The sequence below is a fragment of the Cheilinus undulatus genome, linkage group 2 (assembly GCF_018320785.1).
Source record: "Cheilinus undulatus linkage group 2, ASM1832078v1, whole genome shotgun sequence".
In the NCBI taxonomy this organism is placed as follows: Eukaryota; Metazoa; Chordata; class Actinopteri; order Labriformes; family Labridae; genus Cheilinus; species Cheilinus undulatus.
The window spans coordinates 37,727,144-37,748,898 of NC_054866.1; the positions used below are offsets into that span (position 1 = coordinate 37,727,144).

Below are 21,755 nucleotides of genomic sequence, written 5' to 3' on the forward strand. Positions count from 1 at the left end.
ATTTTACAGTACGTATATATTTGTATCAAATCAGTTATCATCCTTTACTATTGCATAGCCTTTAAAACATGCGTGCATCCTATAGCTAACATTGGACATGCATGCAAACTGGTAAATGTTTTATAGAAAAAAAGCGTTACTAAGTCTTCGTTCAGGGACCATTTGAAATGAATAATTTTCTGATGACAGGGCTTCTGCATCCTTTTCTTATTCTGACTCAGACGCCTAAAACACAAATGGTTGCTCATTTCTATTTGTCACATGCACTACTGCTGTGTTTAGAGCCTGGCAAATGCAAAGCAAAACAAAAGGAGATGTCAGTTAAATCATTCTTTTCCACAAATACAAAGTCTTGAGAAATGGTCTAATTAGCTGGAAGCACTGGTATTAAAAGCAGGTTTTCTTGTCGTTTTTGTGGCACTCAAACTAAATGTTGCTCTCAGACATGCATTTTTACAATTTGAAGCAAATTTCCAGAGGCTTCAGTACAAAGGTTGGTTTAACCTGGCTTAGTTTTGCAGTTTGAGGACGTTCCATTTCTATACCAGTAAGGAACATCGTTTCTATGTCAAAGTCCTAAATTAATCCTATTCTGAAAGCATGGAAAACCCCAAAATATGTAATACTAAGCCATAATTTACATCTTTGTGCAGCAACTTGATATATGAGAATTCCTATTCATTTTAGATGCAGATGTGCGCAGAGTATTTTCACCAACAAAGCAACATTTCTGCAAAACTGAAAACCTTTCAGTTCCTGCTTGTTAGTCAGGTGTCATACTAAGGCACAGATCATTGTTTACACCAGGTTGAAACATGTTTCCCATCATTTTTGCTGTACTCAGGGCCTCAGGAACATTTCACTAAGGCCATCAATGAACTTTTGAACCATGACATGCAATTACAGGCCCTACACCAAAGATTTAATGAGCCTGTTGGTGGCATCAACATCTGCTCCTTGCCTGACCAGAAAATAAAAGCTCTGCCTCCCTCATAAATCACAGCACATAGAGCTGGAGTGATCTCTCTGCACTCTCTTCAAACAGCTCTGAAGACTCACCACATCACAGCTTCTACACCCAACCTTGCTTCAGATGTAGGATGTCAAGGCTATATTTGAATAATGTCAGTGCCGTGTAACGGGTTGATTTCAGTGGTCCACTGTAACCTGCTGCTAGTTAACAGTCAAGGCCTGCTTACAAAAGCAAAGCAGAAAACTCCTCGCTTTCATCTCCTTCCAGCTCCGTCAGCAGGGGATGTGGTGGAGTGCGTGAAATAAAGACAGAAGTAGAGATGGAGGATGAAAGGAAAGACGAGAAGAAATGTAAGATATAAGGGGTTAAAACGAGAACAAAGCAGGGTAGGTAGAGGAAAAGGACAGAAGCTGTGCACAGTACACTGTGCAGTGTACTCGTAGGAGGATGGAGGAGGGAAAGAGATGCCATGCAAGGGTGAGAAGGGGGATGGGGGGTTATGGTTGGTGTTTTTTTCTCCCTGTGTGTCTGCCATCAGAGGAGTGGACGGAGCAGAACGAGAGTTGTCGGAGCGGTGTGTGCCAGGGCTGCAGATGGCGTGGCATTGCTGTCATGTGTTCGACTGGCACTCCCTCTACTGTACCACTCGCACTGTACTCTTCTCTCTGTGTTAGCTCGCAGATGAGAGAGAGGGAGAGAGATTTGGTAGGATGGGGGAAGGGGTGAGTCAGTAGAAAAGATGCAGTGGGTAAAATGGGGGATGGGGGTTAAACCAAGGGAGCTCCAACTGGACAGAACTCTTAAATATGAAAGGATTATACAACAGAGTAGGGAGTGAGCGACTGTAAAGGAGAGTGGCAAATGGAGAAGAAGAGGAGAAAAATGCTTGCCTCCATGACCTCTACGTAGCAAAGGGACAGTCTTTAGAGTTTTTTATTCACTCTGAGGAGAAAGTTGCCCAGAAATCCAATCCAGACCAAACTGATTGATATCAGAGCCCTGACAGGCCCCAATGACTCCTGTCACAAGAGTAAATAAGATTCAGTCATCTGTCAGTCGTCTGGAAGAAAAGGAAAGAGAGTGGACAGGCGAGGACTCAGGGGGAGAGACGGAGAGAGACAGAGAGAAAGAGGACATGAAGGCAGTGGGCAAATATTTTCATTCTGCTTTTTGTCACATCTATTTTTAAACAGAAGCTCTGTTTGTGTCCACCAAGTTGGTACAATTTCAGTATTCAACAAAATTAAGCCAGCATAAGAGAAAACTAAACACAGTGATCCCACAAGTATGCAACACTGTGAAGAACAAACAGAGTGTCAAAATAGAAATCAATGCTCACGTCATCAAGCTTAAAAACAATAATAAGCTCCTGGTGATAAGCAGAACCAATGTTGTTTATTACAGTTCATATTATTTTCAGAAATTATGTGGAAAATGGTTCCATGTGAAGTTTAATCTGTTCAGTGGCACATCTAAAAAGTTTAGCTAAGTATTGATGCTTTTTTATTCTGTAATATTTGCTTTGCTTTTATGAAGGATGTGTGTCACTTGATTATTTTTGTATGATCTAGACCGAGTGCTTAAAGAAAAGTTTCTCTCAAAGCTTTTTTTAGCTCTTAGTTGAAAGTCATGGCATCAGCTGAAAGGAAGCTGAAACAGATGCCCTTTTCTGACACCCTCAGAGAGAGCGAGAGAGAGCGTGTGGAGGCTAGATGGAGAAAAGCAGAATATTCATCCTCTGTAAGCCATCAGTAATGAGAATTTGCTGAAGCTGTATAAGCATATCTAACACCCTGGGCTCCGTGGACACTGCAGAGTAAACCAATTGGCTGTTTATATTTATCCACAGAGCTCCACGCTGATGAAGAACCATGCTGGTCACTATCTGAGCTCTCCTCACGCAGCCTGCTTCAGCCTGACACTGAACGCTTCATTACATACTCTGCTGGGGGTTGACATTGAAAATTGTCAGCAGCACTGAAATGGAAAGGTTGTGTTGAGCCTGTTCTGCTGATCCAGCGCTGAGGGCAATCCTCGGTGGGACAGGTTTACCAGTACTTTAACAGCAATTTTGTCTTATCTATAATTCAATTATAGACAACTTGCTGTGTTGTTAATCTCCTTCAAAAATATATCATATTAACAACGAATCCAATGGCTCCTTGCACGTGAAGTGAGTCAACTGTAGTGATGACAATAATCATTGCACTCTTACAACAGATTTCATCTAAAAGGAGCACAGATTGTAACCAAAATACCCAAAGTACAAACTGACACATGTTTGCATCCATTAATAATCTGCAGATGTTCATCTACAGTAAATAAAGACTGGCAGCCATGGTGCTCCAGCAGGATTTTATTAAATCTCTGCAGAAAACATAAGGCTGTACTGACAAGAGCAACTGTCAAATCCTAAACTGTCTAACACCATAGGGAAAACATTATGGAAATATTGCATATATGTGTATTCAATGTTGTATTTATTCATGGAAGTTCTACAAAAGCTTTTTCCTGCTTCTGTTTTAGTCTTTTGCAACAGTGCTCATGTTTATGAAGATTTTTTATAACCTTTCCTCCTAAATCAACTCTTTAAAAGTGTTTCTTTATTTGTGAAACAAGAGGATAGAATGAACTTAAAGGGACTGAGAGGACTATTAATCTGGTTATGAAATAGACTGAAATTAATATTGCTGCTCATTATGAGCTCCAAAAGCAAACAGGATCATAAGCATAAAGCAAGGCTGTTTTTACATATTTTATGCCTGGAACCACTGCCACAAGGTCAGTGATGGGAAACATGATTGAAACAACTTTTTTTTTTCTACAACAAATATTCTAATTGGATGTGGAATTACGTGAGATTTCAAGTTTTCAAAGACACTACCTTCACTCAGCAATCAGCTTACCATCAGCTGATTCAGAGAAGAGATTTATCATTGGTCAGAAGCAGCAACCTGTTAGACGAATTCTGATATGTTCTCCTTGTGAAACAAGAGAACATGTTGGTATTGTGGAAATCTTAACACCAAAAGATGTCATTAAACAAGACTAGGTATAAACCTAGTATATGGCTGACCGCAACTGTCTGGGATACCAGCTGAAATGCCTGACTGGCAGAGTGATTTTGTCATTTTTTGTTATTTTTTGAGTCAAATTTATTGTGGCTTCTTCAATGCACATAGCTACATGCTGTCCTCTCTCTCTCTGTCTCCCCTCTCGATAAAGCTCTTCTCTGTGTACATATGAAACACTACAGAGACGTGTCAGACTTCACTGATAGAGACAGACAGTGTCACTGGAGATTAAATGTTTTTTGGCAGAAATAAGTCTTTAATGGTAGTAAGTTTATACTAACAATAAAATACTAACAGTTAATGAGCAGTTTATTCTAAAATAATAAAACTGCAGCAGGTTTCATGAACATTTCTAATTCTCCTCAGACAGGTGTGTAAGGGTCTTTATATGTGTAAAATTAAGCTGAATGTCTGCTTTAGCATTCCTATCCTTTTTTTATCCATTAATTATCAAAAAACAGCACATTTATCATATTCCCTGCAAATGGAAACGTGCCGAATGTTTATGTAACGTTCTCTTAACAACGCAAATGTGGAGATTTTAACATTTATTTGTTCTCCATAAAAATTTAGTTTTAAGGGAATATTTACCAAATATTTTTTAACATAGCGCACACCCCTGCCTCACGCTGGTGACACAGACACACACAGCCGGAGCGCACACACACAGCACTGACCTGTGATCCTCCGTGGTCAGAGAGGAGCTTTAAGAGGAGAAAGTTCTGCTGTTTATCCTCCAGTATTCTGAAACTTTTTCCCTCAACAGATAGAAGCCTGAAGTCTACACTACCAACATGTTAGCATGCGTTTCAGTGTAGGTGTGTGCATGAGCGTCGCGTTTGTGTGTCATTGTTACCAGAGGAGAGCAGCCGACGCTGCTGTGTTAAAGATGCACGAACAGTCAAAGAGAAAGAGACGATAGAAGAAAGAGTGACGGGGGACAGGAAAGCATGTTGGAAAAATTAAAAAACAAAGGTTGTACAGGTGTCCCAAATCATGAGTCCAAATCAAGTACAAGAACAGCGGTCCAGTTTGGAGTAAACAGCAGTGGTCCTACAGCAACATCCAAGCTAACAGCTAATGCTGGACAATGCAGGACAAGCCCACCGCCATGATCGTAAACCCGTAAACCCATAAACCCATGCAGAAACAGATCGGGAGTAGAGCGATAACATTTTTTTCTGTCACAGAAAGCTTTCAGTGTTGCTCTCTGCGCTTGTTTGGATGAGACACGATGTCTGGTTCAGACAGAAGTGCGGTTCACTCCCAGCTCATGACAGGCCTGCTAATGGAATCATTAGCTGTATACAACAACTAACCCTTTCCCCGTAACTATCACATAGTCATGCCAAAGTGGGGCGACAGAAGAGTGACAATATCGTTTTCTGTCGCAGAAAGCTTTCCGTGTTGCTCTCAGCACTAACTGTAAAGAAGAAATGTGTTGGTCTGGCTAAGGCCAAGCTAACGTTCGGCTAGCAGCTATCGTATACAAGCACAACAAGTAAACCTTCCCCCCTTTAACTTTCACACACTCATGCTGAAGCAGTTTGGCAGAAGAGCAAAAACACCCTTTCTGTTACAGAGCTTTTAGTGTTGCTGTCTTTGCTTGTTTTTTTATCAAGAAATGTCCAGTTTTTACTAAGTGCTGCTGTGACTTAGTCAGAGCTAATCGCTACACGAGCAGCCAGCATACATTAGCATTCACACAAGAAGTTACCTTTTCCCCCTCAACTATGATGTAATCATGCCAAACCAGAGGTCAGCAGAGGAGTGAAAACATCTTTCCCAACATGAAAAGCTTATATGGTTGTTTTTTTCTTTGTCATACAGAAATGTGGCCTAGTTCTGGTCAAACAGAGGCTAAAGCTATATTTGAGTATTTAGAGCAGTGGAGGCAGCCATTAGAGTGCTTTCAGCATAAGTTAACCCCGCCCATAGCACAACTCTGTATGTATGGCTGTAGTCAACACAGTGGAGGCAGCCATGACCGACAGCATTCAGTACAAGCAAACGCTACTCTGTATTGTAAAGCTTATAAATTAGTGTCACTCAGTCAGTTACTTACTTACTTACTCAGACACGGACATTGCCATGTGTAGGGTTGACCTCAGCGGTCAGCCAAAAACATCGGTGTTGGCATCAGTATCACCAATCAGTTAAATTGTTTTTTTAAACCTCAGTATTCACTCTGATTTTTACAACCAGTACATCTCTTGTTTTCACCACCTCAGCTGGTCAGAAATTCATTGATTGTTGGAGTCACCTCTGATTGGTATCGTCCACCCCTTAATGGTCCCTGTACTTTTTTTTTTTTTTTTTTTTTTGAAGCTGTGACTACTTTTTAAAGACAACAGCCTGCCAACATAAGGCTATATCATTTCTGTAAATTAAGAAAGCTCATGCTTCAGCCATTAAATTTCTCCAAGTACTCATAAGAAAGGTTTACTACCTTGCAAATAACGGCTGACTCTATAAGAGTCTGAGCCAAACCATTTGGCACTTTCTCTGTTGACCTCTTCAGAGACCCTCTCATTCGTCTTATAACCAGTTTAATGCACAGAGCATGTTTCTCACAGCTATACTGCAGACAAATGATCAAAAAACACAGTATGTATAATATCTAGCTTATTTTTCTTTGTGAATTTTCCAGTTCCCGTTTTGTAAGATATGATTGAAAAAGTTAACAGACAAACAGCAGCAAAGCTGAAGGCAAAAATCTGCTCAGTGTCCAAAGATGACATTACCAATCAGATTAAAACTCAACCAAGGGCACAACAAAATTATGTCTATGTCAAGGAGTTCAACAACGGATATAACCTCAATAAAAGTGTCTTATTAAACTGCACTTATCTGCTATTTGAGTGCCTGTTTTTTCTCACAAGACAAAAAAAATGACCAAGAAAGTCCTGGAGCCTTCCTGGCCTTCAGACACAAAAGGATCTGAAAAAGAATACAAGCTGTAATGAGTTGATATCAAGTCAAAAGTGCCAAAGCAGCTCTTCATTCACTTTGGTGGCATCAAGAAACCCCCCAACGGCCCCTCACCATGAGTACCACGGACTTATAGTACAGCTTAAGTCCTGGATACAGCGATGTGCAATGGAGAGCATTAAATGATTTCATCTCTGGTGAAGTCATAGAGATGATAGTTTCCTCACTTTTATAAATATTTAAGGAGATGAGCATTAATCCTGAGTCAGCGACTATTTTAGGAGAGCAGTACAATGAACGAGGGAGTAAGGTAGAAGATGAAACACGAGACGTGTAGTAAGTTGACAACTGGAGTGAGAGACTAATGTCCTGTCCTGACTGTACGAATTAAATTAAAAACCTGCCCCCCTCCCCCATACCAACAACCCACCCAACAGATAGTACAACTAACGGTAAGGGGGGTGGAGCAGATCCTGTAAGAAAGCTCTATCCGCCCTTTACTTCCTGTGACCTCAAAGAACTTAATCTAGCTACTTTATCTCCCTCCACTCCCAGGACCAGTGGTTCACTGTGGGTAATCCATGCAAATATGTTTAATGTACCATCAGTGTTCATGCATGACAGCCTGGGGGTCAACATAGCAACAAGATGGTATTTGGAAGGAGGCAGAAAAAAATGGTTATGTTTTAAAATGTGTTGACATTTTAGGAAATATTCTTATTCTGTCTTAAGAATGGTTGGATTGGAGAGTTGATCCCACTTCTTACATGCTTGTCTGCTGAATATTAAGCTACATAATAGACAGATTGACAGTTTATTAACCTCACGGTCACATTATTCAAAAATGAAACAAACACAAATACAGTGCTCTATTGTCAGTATGTGGTGTAAGTGAACAATCCAAAAATCCTTTTCCAACCTAAAATTAGCATCAGAATGGGGTAATAATACCCTGTTAATAATAACATACATCAATTAGTTAATCATGACAGTGTTGTTTGTAAATTTTTCTCTAAATCTGTAGGTAGAATATGTCATTTGAACATCATTGTCAGAAATGGTGACTGTGCTTAATAACTCATAGATTTGTTGCCCATGATCTTTCTACTAATAGAGGTTTGCAGGGAGTTGTACTTCTGCTTCCACTATTTAGATTAGTTAGTACATCATTACAATTAACCTTGCAAAGCCAGATTCCATGCCTGTCATCAGATCCATTTTGCAAAGCTTCAATCTGAAATGGTTGTTCCCAGTCAGAGAATGAATGGACCGGTAGTGATCATTTGAGGAGAATGAGGCAGTAGCTACTGACATGGTTTAGTTGTACAGTAAACAAAGACTGCCAGTGAAGCAGGATGCAGCTGTAGCTTATCTTGATAGAAAATATGTTTTTGCACTTCTTCCAACTGGCTTAGACAAGAGTTTGATTTACCAACTGAGCTTATGTTATGTAGGTTGCTCCTTAGAGTCGTCATACCTCCTAATTCATTTTAGTGTTGAGCTTTATGAATGTCACAGACAGGAAGTTCATAAAGTCACCTTTTTTTTTTAAAGGTTCTGCCTTTCCCAAACACTGTATAACTTGTTGCATAGATGAATCTATAGTATATATATCCCATTCAATAGTTAGGTTAAACAGCCTAGCATGTCAGGCTACATTACAGAGTCACAAAATAGTAACATTTGATGGCCAATAAATTTATTTTCACAAACATCTGTAAAATGAATGTGACTAATATTAATTTAATTACATATTTTTGACCCACAACTATACATTTATATGATTTGAGCTTTTGCCGTCACAGGACCTGATGTGCCACAACAGGGCAGCCAGAGTCAAACTCAACACATGTCTACACACATGTGTTGCTTTGCAGCTAAGGTCAAACTCAACAGCATTTCTTTTTTGTTTTTTTGTTTTTTAAGATTTATTTTTGGGCATTTTAGTGCCTTTATTAGATAGAGGAGGACAGTGGATAGAATCGGAAACAGGGTCAAGAGTGGGGGAGAGACATGCGGTAAAGGGCCTCAGGCCAAATTAGAACCTGGGCCGCCCGCGTACATGGGAAGCGCCTTTAACCACTAGGCCACCTGCTCCCCAACAGCATTTCTTTTGTCTGGGCCTTTCCATACCTGGTAATGTGCCTGGAGATTGCTGGCAGTCTTCAGCCCTTGGGACATCTACAGCACAACCAGGGGCTCTTGGCAACCCTACCCAGACTGTAGTCTAAGCCATACCTGCTTGCCACGTCCACCTCTTACTCCACCTTAGAGGTCTGGACTTTGTTATATTTTCACAGACTTTTCTATGCCCCATGCGAGGACATCCAGAGCATAACCTGGGTTGTGTCAATCCCCCTTCCCAGGTTACTCACCACATCAATGCCTCACTTAGACAAAGACAAAGGAAATGATCATAGATTTCTGCAGATCCAAACCACCTCTTCAACCAGTGAACACTTGTGGCGTGGACATCGAGGTGGTGACATCGTATAAATATTTAGGTGTACACCTAGATAATAAGTTGGACTGGTCTAAAAACGTAGACTTCATCTACAAAAAGGGGCAGAGCCACCTCTTTTGCCTGAGAAGACTGATCAATAGACATGTGCAGTAAGATGCTGCAGATGTTTTATCAGTCTGTGGTGGCAAGTGTTCTGTTTTATGCTACAGTTGCTGGGGAGGCAGTGTAAAACACAAGGATGCAAGGCGTCTGAACAAACTGGTGAAAAAGCTGGCTCTGTGGTCGGAATCAAGTTAAACTCATTGGTGGATGAGGTAGAGAGATGCACAATGAAGAAGGTGGAGGCCCTTCTGGGGAACATGGATCATCCACTTTATATCTCCCTTAAATGACCAAAAAAACAAGAGTGGTGGACGACTCCTCTCTCTTCGTTGCAGGATGGAAAGATATAGAAGATCTTTCATACCATCAGCAATAAGACTATATAATTCTACCATAAACAGATGAGACTCCAGACAAATGAATTTCCTTTCAGGGACTAATAAAGTTATTGTATTGTTTTGTATTACTTCAGCCTTAATGTTTGACCCAAACATGCATTAAACTTATGCACAATACTTAATACACTTTTATCATTTGTCACTGAACTCTGTTTGTTAAGTTATTTATATAAATGGTTTTAACTGGTCCAGCCTCAGGACTGACCATCACCACCATCTTAATTAGAAATCACAGCCCAAATTTACATAAGTTGTTGACTAGTCGTATTTGTTACATGAGAAATGTGGCATTTGATGGAAACTAAACGTATGACTGAACAAAGAGACATGTTCAAGCCCTGGAGGCCCTGAGAGGACATGCATGCCTAAATTTTATTTTCCTCCATTTCCTATGATAACTTGGAAATTTTGGTTGTTTTCTAGACATCTAAAACAAGCTTTGCAAGCTGTCCAAAGATGACAAGACCAGTAAGTCAAATTTGAAAAAAAAAAAAACCCAAAAAGTACTTATCACAGAAAAATGGAGTTAAGCAAAATATATGGATGTGTGTCACTTGGGGCTTCCGTACATCATAGATTTTCTGGCACAGTTTTCTTTTCTTTTTGGGTCCTGACCCAGCAGTTGAGAACCACATCATCTTAAGTCATTATGTTCCCTTTCCTAACCCCCAAAATGTAAATGTACACTTCTCAGTTTTACTATCCTTTCACTGTAATACTGCAGTACACCAGAGGAGTCAAGCTCTCTGAAAATACTGAGTGACTCATATGCGAGGCTGGTCCCTTCACTTTACATTTCTAACTATCCCATAGGAGCCTGTGGAGGCCTCCAAGACGCTCACAGTCAAACAAGAGCGATCAATTATGAAGTCACAAAATGAGCTTTCATCCAGTCTGTGTATTAATAAATCACAGCAGCTATTATGTAGATTTCCTCTAAGGACAAGAAGAGCCTATTTTGTATTCCTTGTGTCACATTTTGAGTGATAAAAGACACATTAAAGCAATCATTTGCTTCATTATGGCAGAGACAGCTTCCTTTAATCAGCATTGGGTATAAAAATCCCTTTAACAGCTACAAAATGAGGTATTCATGATTAAGAAAAGCATTCACAGATGGAGACATAAGAACAAAAGAGAAAGAGAGAGCAGCTGATGGCAGGTTAAGGTGGAGTAAATGCTGTGTCATGTCAGTGCAGTCAAGCCCTGTCCCTCTTAATAACAGAGAAAATGCTTTGGGTGGAGCTATTCTTAGTGGGCCTGGAGAGAGCAGCCACACTGTCCGGGAGCTGTGACGTCAGCGTGTGGGATCAGAAATGTTTGTCAGAGGCACTTTCATGTGGATGATGATGCACGCTTTATTTGCCGCTGCAAATATATCTGTAAAATCATTGCAATGTTTTAAATCTGTTTGTGAAGGAGAGGCAGTGACAGGTGAGAGGGGCAATGGAGGAGCAGTGAAGGACTAGGGTCAAAGATGGAGGCATGTATGAGGGATTGTGTGTCTGTGTAAGAGTACCAGTTAGAGTGATGGGTCCCTCCATCTGCCATTATCTTCCTGCAGAACTAATTACAAGGTGATGGACAGCAGACTAATCACCGGGGCCACGAGTGGCTTTAAATTAGCCAGATCGTGGTGTCGCGTCTGGTGTGATGAAGAGGGACAGGAGAGAGAGAAAGGGAGGGGAGGGGGGATGCAGGTCCACAGGGAAGATGAGGTGATGTAGACACAGAAAGAGAGTCAAAAACATCTGCCTTTAAAGATCATATACCTTCCACACAGATACTGTGTCTTTGTTTTCCTTTAGCTGTGTCTGGGCTCTGGTTTTTCAGTCTCTCTCTGTGTCCTCTCTTGCCCCCTCCCTGTCTCTCTTGTGTTGTTTCAGCTCCCTGCCTTTTTTTCTCTCTCTGTCTCTCAAATCTCTCTTTCTTTTATTCCTCCCAGGCTCTGGCGCCTTGTCAGCCAAATGAAAGCGAGTCTATGTGCAGGCTGTGTTTTTTCCGACATGATGCTTCAGGCAAACCAGTGGGGTTCCTTAGCATGTGTTAACCACGCCCACTCATTGCACCTCTCCTTCAACATACAAGCAATGGAAACACAAGCAGCAGCTTTGCACCTGTTGGTTTTTTTTCTGGGTTAAGCATCCCTAATACATTTTTAAATACATCTTCTGTGCCGTAACCCTGTGTTTTCTCTTCTTCTCTTCTCTTTTTATTCTGGCAGAGAGACAGCGGTCCCTCAGAAAGAGAAAGAGATACTAAACCTCATGACTTTGACACTGAATTGGCCCACACAAAGCTGCGCAGTGTCCTATTCTCAGCTCATTCTTCTGTCCCTGTCAAGCCCCTCATTAAAACAAATCTATTTTGTCTGCACCACTAATTTCCTTTGTTCAGTCACATCCCATTATTCCTCCTCTTTCATCTTAACACGCACCGATAAAAAGCTGTGGGAACATTTTAATCAAATCAAAAATCAGTGAGACGTATCCCATTTCCTTTTAATATGAGTAGAAGAATCGCTTTTATAAAACCTTGAGTCAGAGTTTAGCCATGCAGGCATGGAGCTAGCAAGGTTTAAGGATTTTGGTCATGGACACTGATGCAGCATTGATATGACAGACTGTGTCCTTAATAACTGTCTTTCCCCTTTTTATTAGTCCTGCGACTATGTCTGCAATTATTTTCCTGAGTAATTGCTTTATTATTCTGCCTGTATTATATGAAAAAGTATCAGGACTATTCTACGGAGCCCAAGGTGCCATTTTTCAAATTGCTTGTTTTATCCAAACATCGCTGAAAAACCTAAATTATTCAGATTATGTAAAAGCAGAAAATCCCCATGTTAGAAAAACTGAAACAAGGAGGTGTTGAGCATCAGGAGGCACTACTTGCAAATTATCCAGAACTGAAGTTTTCCGCAGACTGTTTTGTTAATAAACAAGCACAGAGCTAAATAATTCATCTGGGTTTTACTTGAGACACAGTTAGAGAAAGTTTGTTTCTTTTCATCACAACATCCATGTCTTGTGGCTGGTGAATATTTGCCAATTCTACAAAATTCATTTCTTGCTGTTTTTATCTCATAGGTTATTTGCAATCACAGATTCCGAATGTCAGGCAGTGGGGGACAGCCATGAGGAATGAATGGAACAGGGAACTTTAAAGCTCTAAATGGTCCTGTATGCTGCAATTATCATCAGAAATTTTACCAAAAAATGTTTTTCTAGCAGTTAACCTAACCAGTTTACCTAGCCTGGAAGTAAATATCACAAGTCACTCAGTCCTGCAGACCTTCTCGTCATCTATCCAAATATAGAGAAACAAAAGTCTTGAGGATTCTTGTACTAAATGGCTCGCTGAGCCTTTTTAACATATATGAAATACTCATTTTGTCAGAATCATTTTTTTAATTGAAACAGTGATATACTTTCAACCGAATAAACCTGGGGGTAAGTGACTGAGTGATGGTGTACCATTCATGAACAAGCCTGTTCTACGGAAAGGCTCCTTTATATGAGCCACGGTAGCTAGCTCTTGTTTGAGTGCAAGTTTCCTTTCCTTCATCCTTTGTCATTATTTAATCCACATTTAAAAACCCAAAAATGAAGAGCTGTTTAGGAGCCAAACAACCCGCACCACTGAGCCAAGCCAAATGATCTGGATCTCTTAAAAAAACGGGTTTCCCATCATAACACACGAGAGTGGACAGACATCAACTGAGGAAACATGGGCAAGATCAGGATTTAATGTGCTGCACCCTGACAAACAGTACTGAACCAAACAGTGTAACACCGCTCACCCAGGCTTTATGGAGGCTTTTTCAATTCCTGCCAGTCGTTGTTTCACTGTTTTTTTTTTTTTTGTTTTGTTTTGTTTTGTTTTGTTTTTTTACTTTATTGCCTGAATTTTTCACTACTTAAGAAACACAAAATTGGCATAAAAATTAAGAATGTCTGTTTTTGCACTTTGAATGCTTGGCATAGTTGTGAAACAGCCCCCCCCCCCCACTCCCCACAGTTGTTCTCCGCTGCTGCGTGACATACTCTGCAAAGATTTAAAAAATGTTTAAACTTGTCTTTTTCCCTTTTTTTGAGAAATTTAGATTAACTTAATCGGTGCTTGTTGGTTATTTTAGGTGGTAGCGTAGTCTGTAACTTTTATAAGTTTCCTGTAAAGTGAGCCTGTGGCTGGATGGAGCTTGCCATTGATGCGCAGGGGAAATAAATCATGTTTAAGACCCATCTTTACTCCGAAAATTACTTCACATTCCCAGATCCTTTGGTAATAGTTTTAGATGATTATATCACAGAGGAAGGGGGAAGAGGAAGGTGTTTGTTCTATAGAGGAAAAGTAAAATAAGAGAGAAACTTAATTTGATCCTCTGTTCTGAGATAACTCAGTTTACCTGCAAAGTGTGAAAACATTTTTATGTTTCTACATAAGCACATTTCAGTGGTGGGTGAAATCTGGCCTTCATGAAGATTTAACTTTAGATTTAACTTATTTTTCATGTATAAAACATAAACACAGCTCACTGTGGGTCTTGTGATGTTAACTACAAGGCTTAGAGATATCAGAGAGAGGGAAGCATTAAACATTTTCCACAGTAAGAGAAAAAAAGAGACTGCATATGAGCAAGCACTTTGACTATACAGCTCTGACTACAAGATCTGAAAGACTCCTGGGAGCTGATGTAGTTGTTTAGCACCTGACATGAAGAGGAATGTCAGAGAAATGTCAGTGACTGGTGGCCAAGGGCATAGGGCTTTCATGCAGGAAGTCCAATTGAATGTGTGATGAGTCTTGCAACGGAAGCTGATTTCCTTGTGAAATCTTGTCTTAACATCTCTAAATACTTTGAAATCGTTGGTTTAAACTTTTAAGCTTCTTTCCACAGAGAAATGCATACTACATGCTACATGTAAACCACCACATCCTCAAACTAGACCAGATAACAGAAGGGAGCACCACTTCAAAACCCAGACGTGTGTCAGCCTCTCAGTGTTTTGGACACTTCAGCTCCAGAGAAATTGTTGGGCTTCTTTTTTTGTCCGGCCCCTATCTGTCTGTCTGTCTGTCTGAGTCCCTGCCCCGCCTGCTCCCATGATCCTGTCATTATCACACCCTTAATGCATCTCACCACACACTACATTTCCTCTGGCACACCATCCATCTGCCTAATGGGCCAGAAGGGGTGCGGCCGGCCAGTCATCACTTGTGCACACTGCTTTTGTGTTTGTGCAAGTGTGTATTTGTACAGTCATGAATCTTTTTCACCACTGTTGCATCAAACAATCCATTCAAAGTCATGCTTTTGTTATTCTGTGAGTCTTTTGTCAAGTTTTATCCATCCTGTGTCTACGCCCAGCTGTTCGTTTTCCTTCATGCATTACTGTGGATTTAGAGTTCCTACTGTTCATGGTAACTCTGTATCTGCTGCACTGTTGTTGTTGTGTGTGTAATTCCAGGCCGTTGTGTGTTTGTGTGTGTGTGAGTGCCAGTGAACTCTCTAACTGCGTCAGCCATTAAGCCATTACGGACTGTAACTGAATCCTCTGAAAGCTCCGCTCAGGTCTGCTGCTGCAGGGCAAAGACTGATGGGCGTGCGGCAGGATGAGAGTAGTCAGATCGTAGCTGGACGGTTGTGAAAACAAATAGAGGAGCGGAGAGCGTGTAGAGAGGTGTACAGAGAGGTGGAGGCTATCTGAGGTGATTCCTGCTATACTGGAGGCCGAAGACGGGAAGCAGTTTGAGCTTGCTGCTCCGCTGTGAGCTGAGTCATGAGTGGAAAATTAAAGGATTGTATTTACAACATTTTTTTAATCAAACAAATTTTAACACAAGAAAGACAACTTTTAAGTTTGATACTGATATACAAAATCAAAAGCCTATACTATTTGGGACAAAAATGCTTCTGAAAAAGTTTGACTTTTTAAACACATTTTATTGTTGGAGCAAGTATGCAGACAAATGTTGGAGGATTTAATGCTCATAGCCACTTCCTGTTTCGGGTATCTTTTGGATGTAAAGGCAGAGATAGGGAACAAATATCACCAAACTAGGTCTTTTTGTGCATTTTTGCGTTCATGTGAGGATAATTTTGCATTTATTATTTGTTGACTATTGACCTTGACATTTGAGTTAAACATGGTCCTAAAAACATGAAAAATAATGGTGCCGGTTTAGCTCAGTGGGTAGAACACACTGGATTGATTCCTGGTCTCAGTGCTATTTGTGATATATATTCCCCCAACTCTCTCTTCAGCTATCCTATCTAAATAAAGGTGCAAATGCTCGGAAAAAAAAAAGAATAAAATAAAATGAATTTAGTGTTTGCATGCTAACCTGCACTGGATTGAACCAGCTATGCAAGTTCGAACATTGCCTGGTTTGAGCCTGCAGTCACTCATTTCTTAAATTTACACTTTCAGCATTAAAGGTGTTGTTAAACTTAAATCTTACAGCTAGGTCAACTACCAAGTCGGATGTGCAAGCATGTCCAAGTCACGTGACTGATTATAGACGACTCTCCATTTAACTTGTGTTGAAAGTGCAGATTTCAAACTGTATGTAAGTTTTTAAATTGTGCTGATAGGCCAAGTAAAACCAGACTCATAACAAATAATATACGCCATGCAATGCTCTCCATAACTTTGTTGTTTGCTAAATTTGTACATATGTTTTTTTGAATTTACAATTTATGCTTGCAGTCTAAGTTATAAAAGTGGTTCATTAAACATGTTTGTGATTTTCACATTAAAAAATCAGCCTTTTTCCTCCCCAGATTTTATTTTTTTGTGTGATTTTAGGTCCAATTTGTCAATACAGTATGTCAAAATAAAAAAACATAACTGTAAAATCACACATGTGAGGTTGTGCTGAAAAAATGATACCAAACAAGGCAAGGTAAACAGTTTTAAGGGGAAATATAAAGGTAAAATCAAATTTAGTCAAAAAAAAAAAAAAAGATTAGACCCTTAACCCCAGAAGGTTAAATGTGTCCTACATATTAACATGGTTGTCATGAGCCTTATCCTAAATCACTTATTTCATCAGTATTTGGTCCTCTGTCTTCAGTCAAATCAGAAGTAGTTTCTGACCTGTCATAAAGACTGTTCCAAGCTTTTCTACTGGTGGGAGGACTGAGGATTGTGGACCAAGGACTGTGATCTGGGGATCAGTGAGTAAATCCACGAGAGCATGTTTCCTGATACTCTTCTTACTGAAAGACACGCCCCCTTATTGAATATCACTCACTGATTGGATGCTGCAGCACAGTGAGTGAAACTTTACATTAATTTACGGAAATACTGTTTTGACAGTAAGAAACACATTTAACATCCATCATGGGGGTCAATTAATTTTATATCAGTCTGATCTTTAATGATCCTTGTTTATGATTTAAATATTTTCCTTAAGTTACACCAGATAGATGGTCCATTTTATATTGTTGATGGCACTCTAAAATATTAGTATTAATAAAAACAGATTACAACCTGATGAAATTAAAGTAGCCTACACAGGCTAAGTAATTTTATACCCTGATAAAGTTGGTAAATAGTCTGTATGTTTTTTTTAGTATTATTTGACTGCAGATTTCTCTTCATGTTCAGGTGTTTGTGATCACACACATACTGAGACCAAGCACTGTTAATGTGAATCTTTTATCAGGATAAATACAGAAACAGTCAGCTGTTTAAGCCGCCTCACAGCTGGTTGATGATCAGCTGGCCTCACAAACTGACACTGCTTCACATGACACTCTCATGTTTCTTAAAACATCGGTCCTCTGTCCTCCATCCTTTGCTTTGATTCAAAAAGTCTCTACATGAGTCTCTAGTGGAAGGGGCTAAGACCCAAGGAGAAGCCTTAAACCAGAGACTCAGGACACAGATGTACCCCAATAGTGTATCATTTTGAAAAGGAAGGTAACTTGGAAGATGAGGAGCTGCAGAGGATTTTTAAAAGACTTATTTTTGGGCTTTATTACTTTTTATTGACAGAGTCAGAGACAGGGATCAGAGAAATGGGAACAACATGCGGGTAAGGAGCCTCAGGCTGGACTTGAACACCCGGGTCACAGGCTTACATGGGATGTGGCCTACCTGGAACCAACACACTACAGTAAAAACAAGCTTTTCACTGATTGGTAAGATTAAGTGGAGTGTCATTTCTGCTGTATTATTTTATTTGTTTGGACATTACGTTCTACTGGATAATCCTAAAGTCCCAGTGCTGCAACCAAACAATGACATAACTTGAGTAACAAACTGACTTGGTGAACTTAAACACCGCTGGTAAAACGGGCCACAAGTTTCTACCAGAGCATTCCTGCTAATGTATCGAGGTATCTCAGGAGTATTAGACACCATGAACCCTTTCATAACAGGGATTAAACACACAAAAATCATACACATGTAATCATTTACCCTGGCTTACAGGCCCATTTGCATAGAAGCTATCATTTTCCATCATTAATGTATTTAAAACACCGGGTTTTTCTACTATAAGAAGTAGAAAGTATTTGTAAAAGGCTTTCACTCAGTGGAGTTATAAATACATACAAGGGGGAAATCAACATTGAATTTTCATTCTGTATTTAGTATAGATTTAAGAATGTCATGAGGATTAAAGGGATAAAAGGCCAGGTGTCTCATGAGAATATTAAGTGTAATTATACATTATAGATGTGCTTAATCTCAAATAAGAGAAGTATTTTTGGATCAGGATAGTTTAAGGTGAAGACAGTGTAATAAAAATAGTATGATGTAATAGTGCTCATAATAAAATGGCGTCTCCAGAGAACCATCCCCCCTATTTTAATTGCCTATTTGAGATTAAAGTTCATGTGTACAGCTGTGAGGCTGGAGGCAGTGACTCAAACAAACTCTGCTGCCTGCTTCTACCAGACACACACGCAACTTCAGCCACTGAACACCAAAACACATTGATTGTTATTGAATCGCTCCGTCCCCTACAGTCCACCATGAATTATTTAGTGTTTTGCACTTGGCTTGTTGACGTGCAAGGCCAGACCATCTACAGTTTGTCTAAGCGGTTCAGGGTGAGATGACACCTAAAGGACCCTTAACTGCTTTTCACACACTCCTCACCCTTCTCACCCTATAGACTCCTCCAGGTCTCACCTTATAGAAAACCTTCTCCTCCCCCCTCCCTCTGCTGCAGCTGTGCCCCTCAACCCCCTCTCTCTCCCTCTGTCTCTCACTCCTGACTCACCCTGCCTCTCGGCTAATAGCGCCTGACTCATGTTATTCACAGAGCTGTCTGTGTAACAAGGGCAGACTCAGAGGAGAGAGAGGGAGGAAGAAGGGAGGGTTAAAAAAGGAGTCTGAACAGGGAGGAAAGGGCACTAGAAGTACAAGGTGGGATAAAAGAAAACATTTTTGATAAATCCTCTGATAGATTAAGACACTGCAGGGAGGGAAGAAGTGATGACAAAGAGAAATGAAGGGAGAGGTGACGAAAAACCTGGAGTGCTTGTGATCAACAGAGGAATATAGTTTGAGTGATCAGATATCTGATCCATGGGCAGGCTTTTAAAAGCTTTGGTCGACTAAAAGCTGCTTGTGTGATTGTGTTTGTGTGTCTTTACTAATGAAGTTATACCAACCTTTGCAAAGTGCTGCTGCAGGACACATCGATAGGATTGATCGCTACAATTAAACACAATTTTTTGGCACTTTACGGCCGTTTCTAGTATCACTCTGTTTATGTTTAGATCTCTCAGCGCTTGTATCTGCCGTTCGCTCTATCTCTGCATCCTCTTACTGTTTTCTTTTCTTACTTACATCACATCTGCCAAGTCAGGGGACTAAGACTTAAGCATCCTTGCAGTGTGCAGTCCATCATTCTCAGGCTGAATTTTCTCCTTTTCTCCTGTTTTGCATGTAGAGACATTACTCTCCTGCCCTGGGGCTCAAACTGCTTGCACGATTTTTTTGTGTCTTCTGCACACTGTGAGACATTAGTAATGGCTATTTATAGTCAGCCCACTGCTATCCAGAGGAAGTACTGTGGAGGCTAAATTTCACTGTGGCTCTATTAAAAGGCACAGAGTGAGATGTCAGCAAAAATTATCCCCGTCTTTGTTTTAGGCTCATGAGACTTGCTCAAGGTGTTTGAGCAGACAAATCATTATAACCATTATTGTATATTTTTAATTATTTTAAATGAACATGTTCTTTGTCTTCCCCTCCGCAGCGTGCCTGCTGCAGTCAGAGCTGGTGAACTACGAGCGGGTGAAGGAGTATTGTCTGAAGGTGCTGAGCCACCAGAGAGACCACTTTAAGGCCATGTACCGAGCCGGCATCGCCTTCTATCACCTGGGTGACTACGAATGTGCCCTGCGCTACTTGCGTGACGCCAAAAATCGCGAACCCACAGGTGAGAATAAATGCTGAAAAGAAATGATGTGTTGCATAGGCACCTGAGGGCTTCTTTATTCACTGATTGTTTTTTTCTGCAGAATAATTGTGTTCAGCTAACATCTGAGGTTTTTTTTATTCAACTTGTTTTAATTTTTCTCTCTTAGATCATTGTTCCATGAAGAATTGTTTCTTAAATGGTCCAGCATCAGAACCCAACAATGCCTCTTAAACAACAAATTTCTTCTATTTTTCAATTTTAACTAAATGCAAGATGGAGACATACCCTTCAAAATAAAAGCATGACAGTCATCGACTGCCACGTGTTGCTGGCATTGGTACAAAACCTCTTATCTCCAAAATCACCACTGTTCAAGGAATGAAAAAAATGTTGTAGTTCTCAAATAATTTAACACTGAATGGTCATAGTCAACATATTTTTGACCCTTTTAGTTATAAATATTTTATTTTTCCAGACACACCGGGATCCACAGAAAATGACTTCACAGCCCACTTTTGGGTCCTGACTCACCTGTTGAGAACCAAGGCTCTAAAGCTTAACAGGCTATCAAACTACATGTAGTTGTTGATGATCTCAAAGTAAATGTTATATAGACTGTAGTTAATACTGATGCCTCTAAATGAACCACAAATAAAAGGCCTTCAGAAACGTACTATAAAGTTATTATCAATTCCTAAAATCACTGCTGCAGAGTAGGTGAAGGCTAATGTGAATAGTTACACACTGCTGAAGTAGCTCTTCTTTATATATATATATTTTTTTTTACCACAAAGACTTTCAATGAGTAAGTTATTTGACTGTCAAAATAATAGCAGGATGTCATCTGTGTTAAAAGTTCTGTCTACAAAGGCATGTAAACAGGACAAGCCAGCTAAGAGATCCAAGGTGCGGCTTTGTCCACAAGGGTCCCCAAAACTGACAGAAACTGAAAATACATTTGGAGCCTTTCTATGTACTATGCAGTGTTTGTTTTTGTCCACTGACTAAAATTGTTTGTCAGCTAACTTTTTCTCATGAGGGAGAGGAAACTAAGAATAGCTAAAAATAGATCTTTGACAATAAATTAACAAAAACAACGTTTAGTTTTTCGTCAAGTAACCTTGTTCTTGTGGGACTGTGGGAAATTCAAAATTTCTGATATTTTTCCACTGTGCATAATATCGGTAACACTAGATGGGACTGGACTAAAATGGTTTTAAAACTTAGTCTAAATCTAGACTAAAACTCTCAAGAATTTTGTGCATACATTAATGCCAGTGGAACTCTGTTATTTTATGTGGCCTTCCACCTTGTGGCTGTGTTGCTGTTCCTAAATGCTTCCATTTTTTAATAATATCACAGTTGACAGGGGAGTGTCCAGCAGGGATGAAATTTCCCATATCATCTTTTTGCAAAGGTGGCAT

At 40.0% G+C, this 21,755-nt stretch overlaps 1 protein-coding gene across 1 annotated transcript in view; it reads left to right on the top strand.

The window, feature by feature from the left end:
• The window catches only part of ttc9b (tetratricopeptide repeat domain 9B), a 38,479-nt gene that overhangs the window by 13,478 nt on the left and 3,246 nt on the right, over positions 1–21,755 (top strand). Inside the window, exon 2 of the mRNA XM_041809727.1 lies at positions 20,167–20,349. Within this exon, the coding sequence (XP_041665661.1) occupies positions 20,167–20,349 (183 nt within the window). The remainder of the gene's footprint in view (positions 1–20,166; positions 20,350–21,755) is intronic.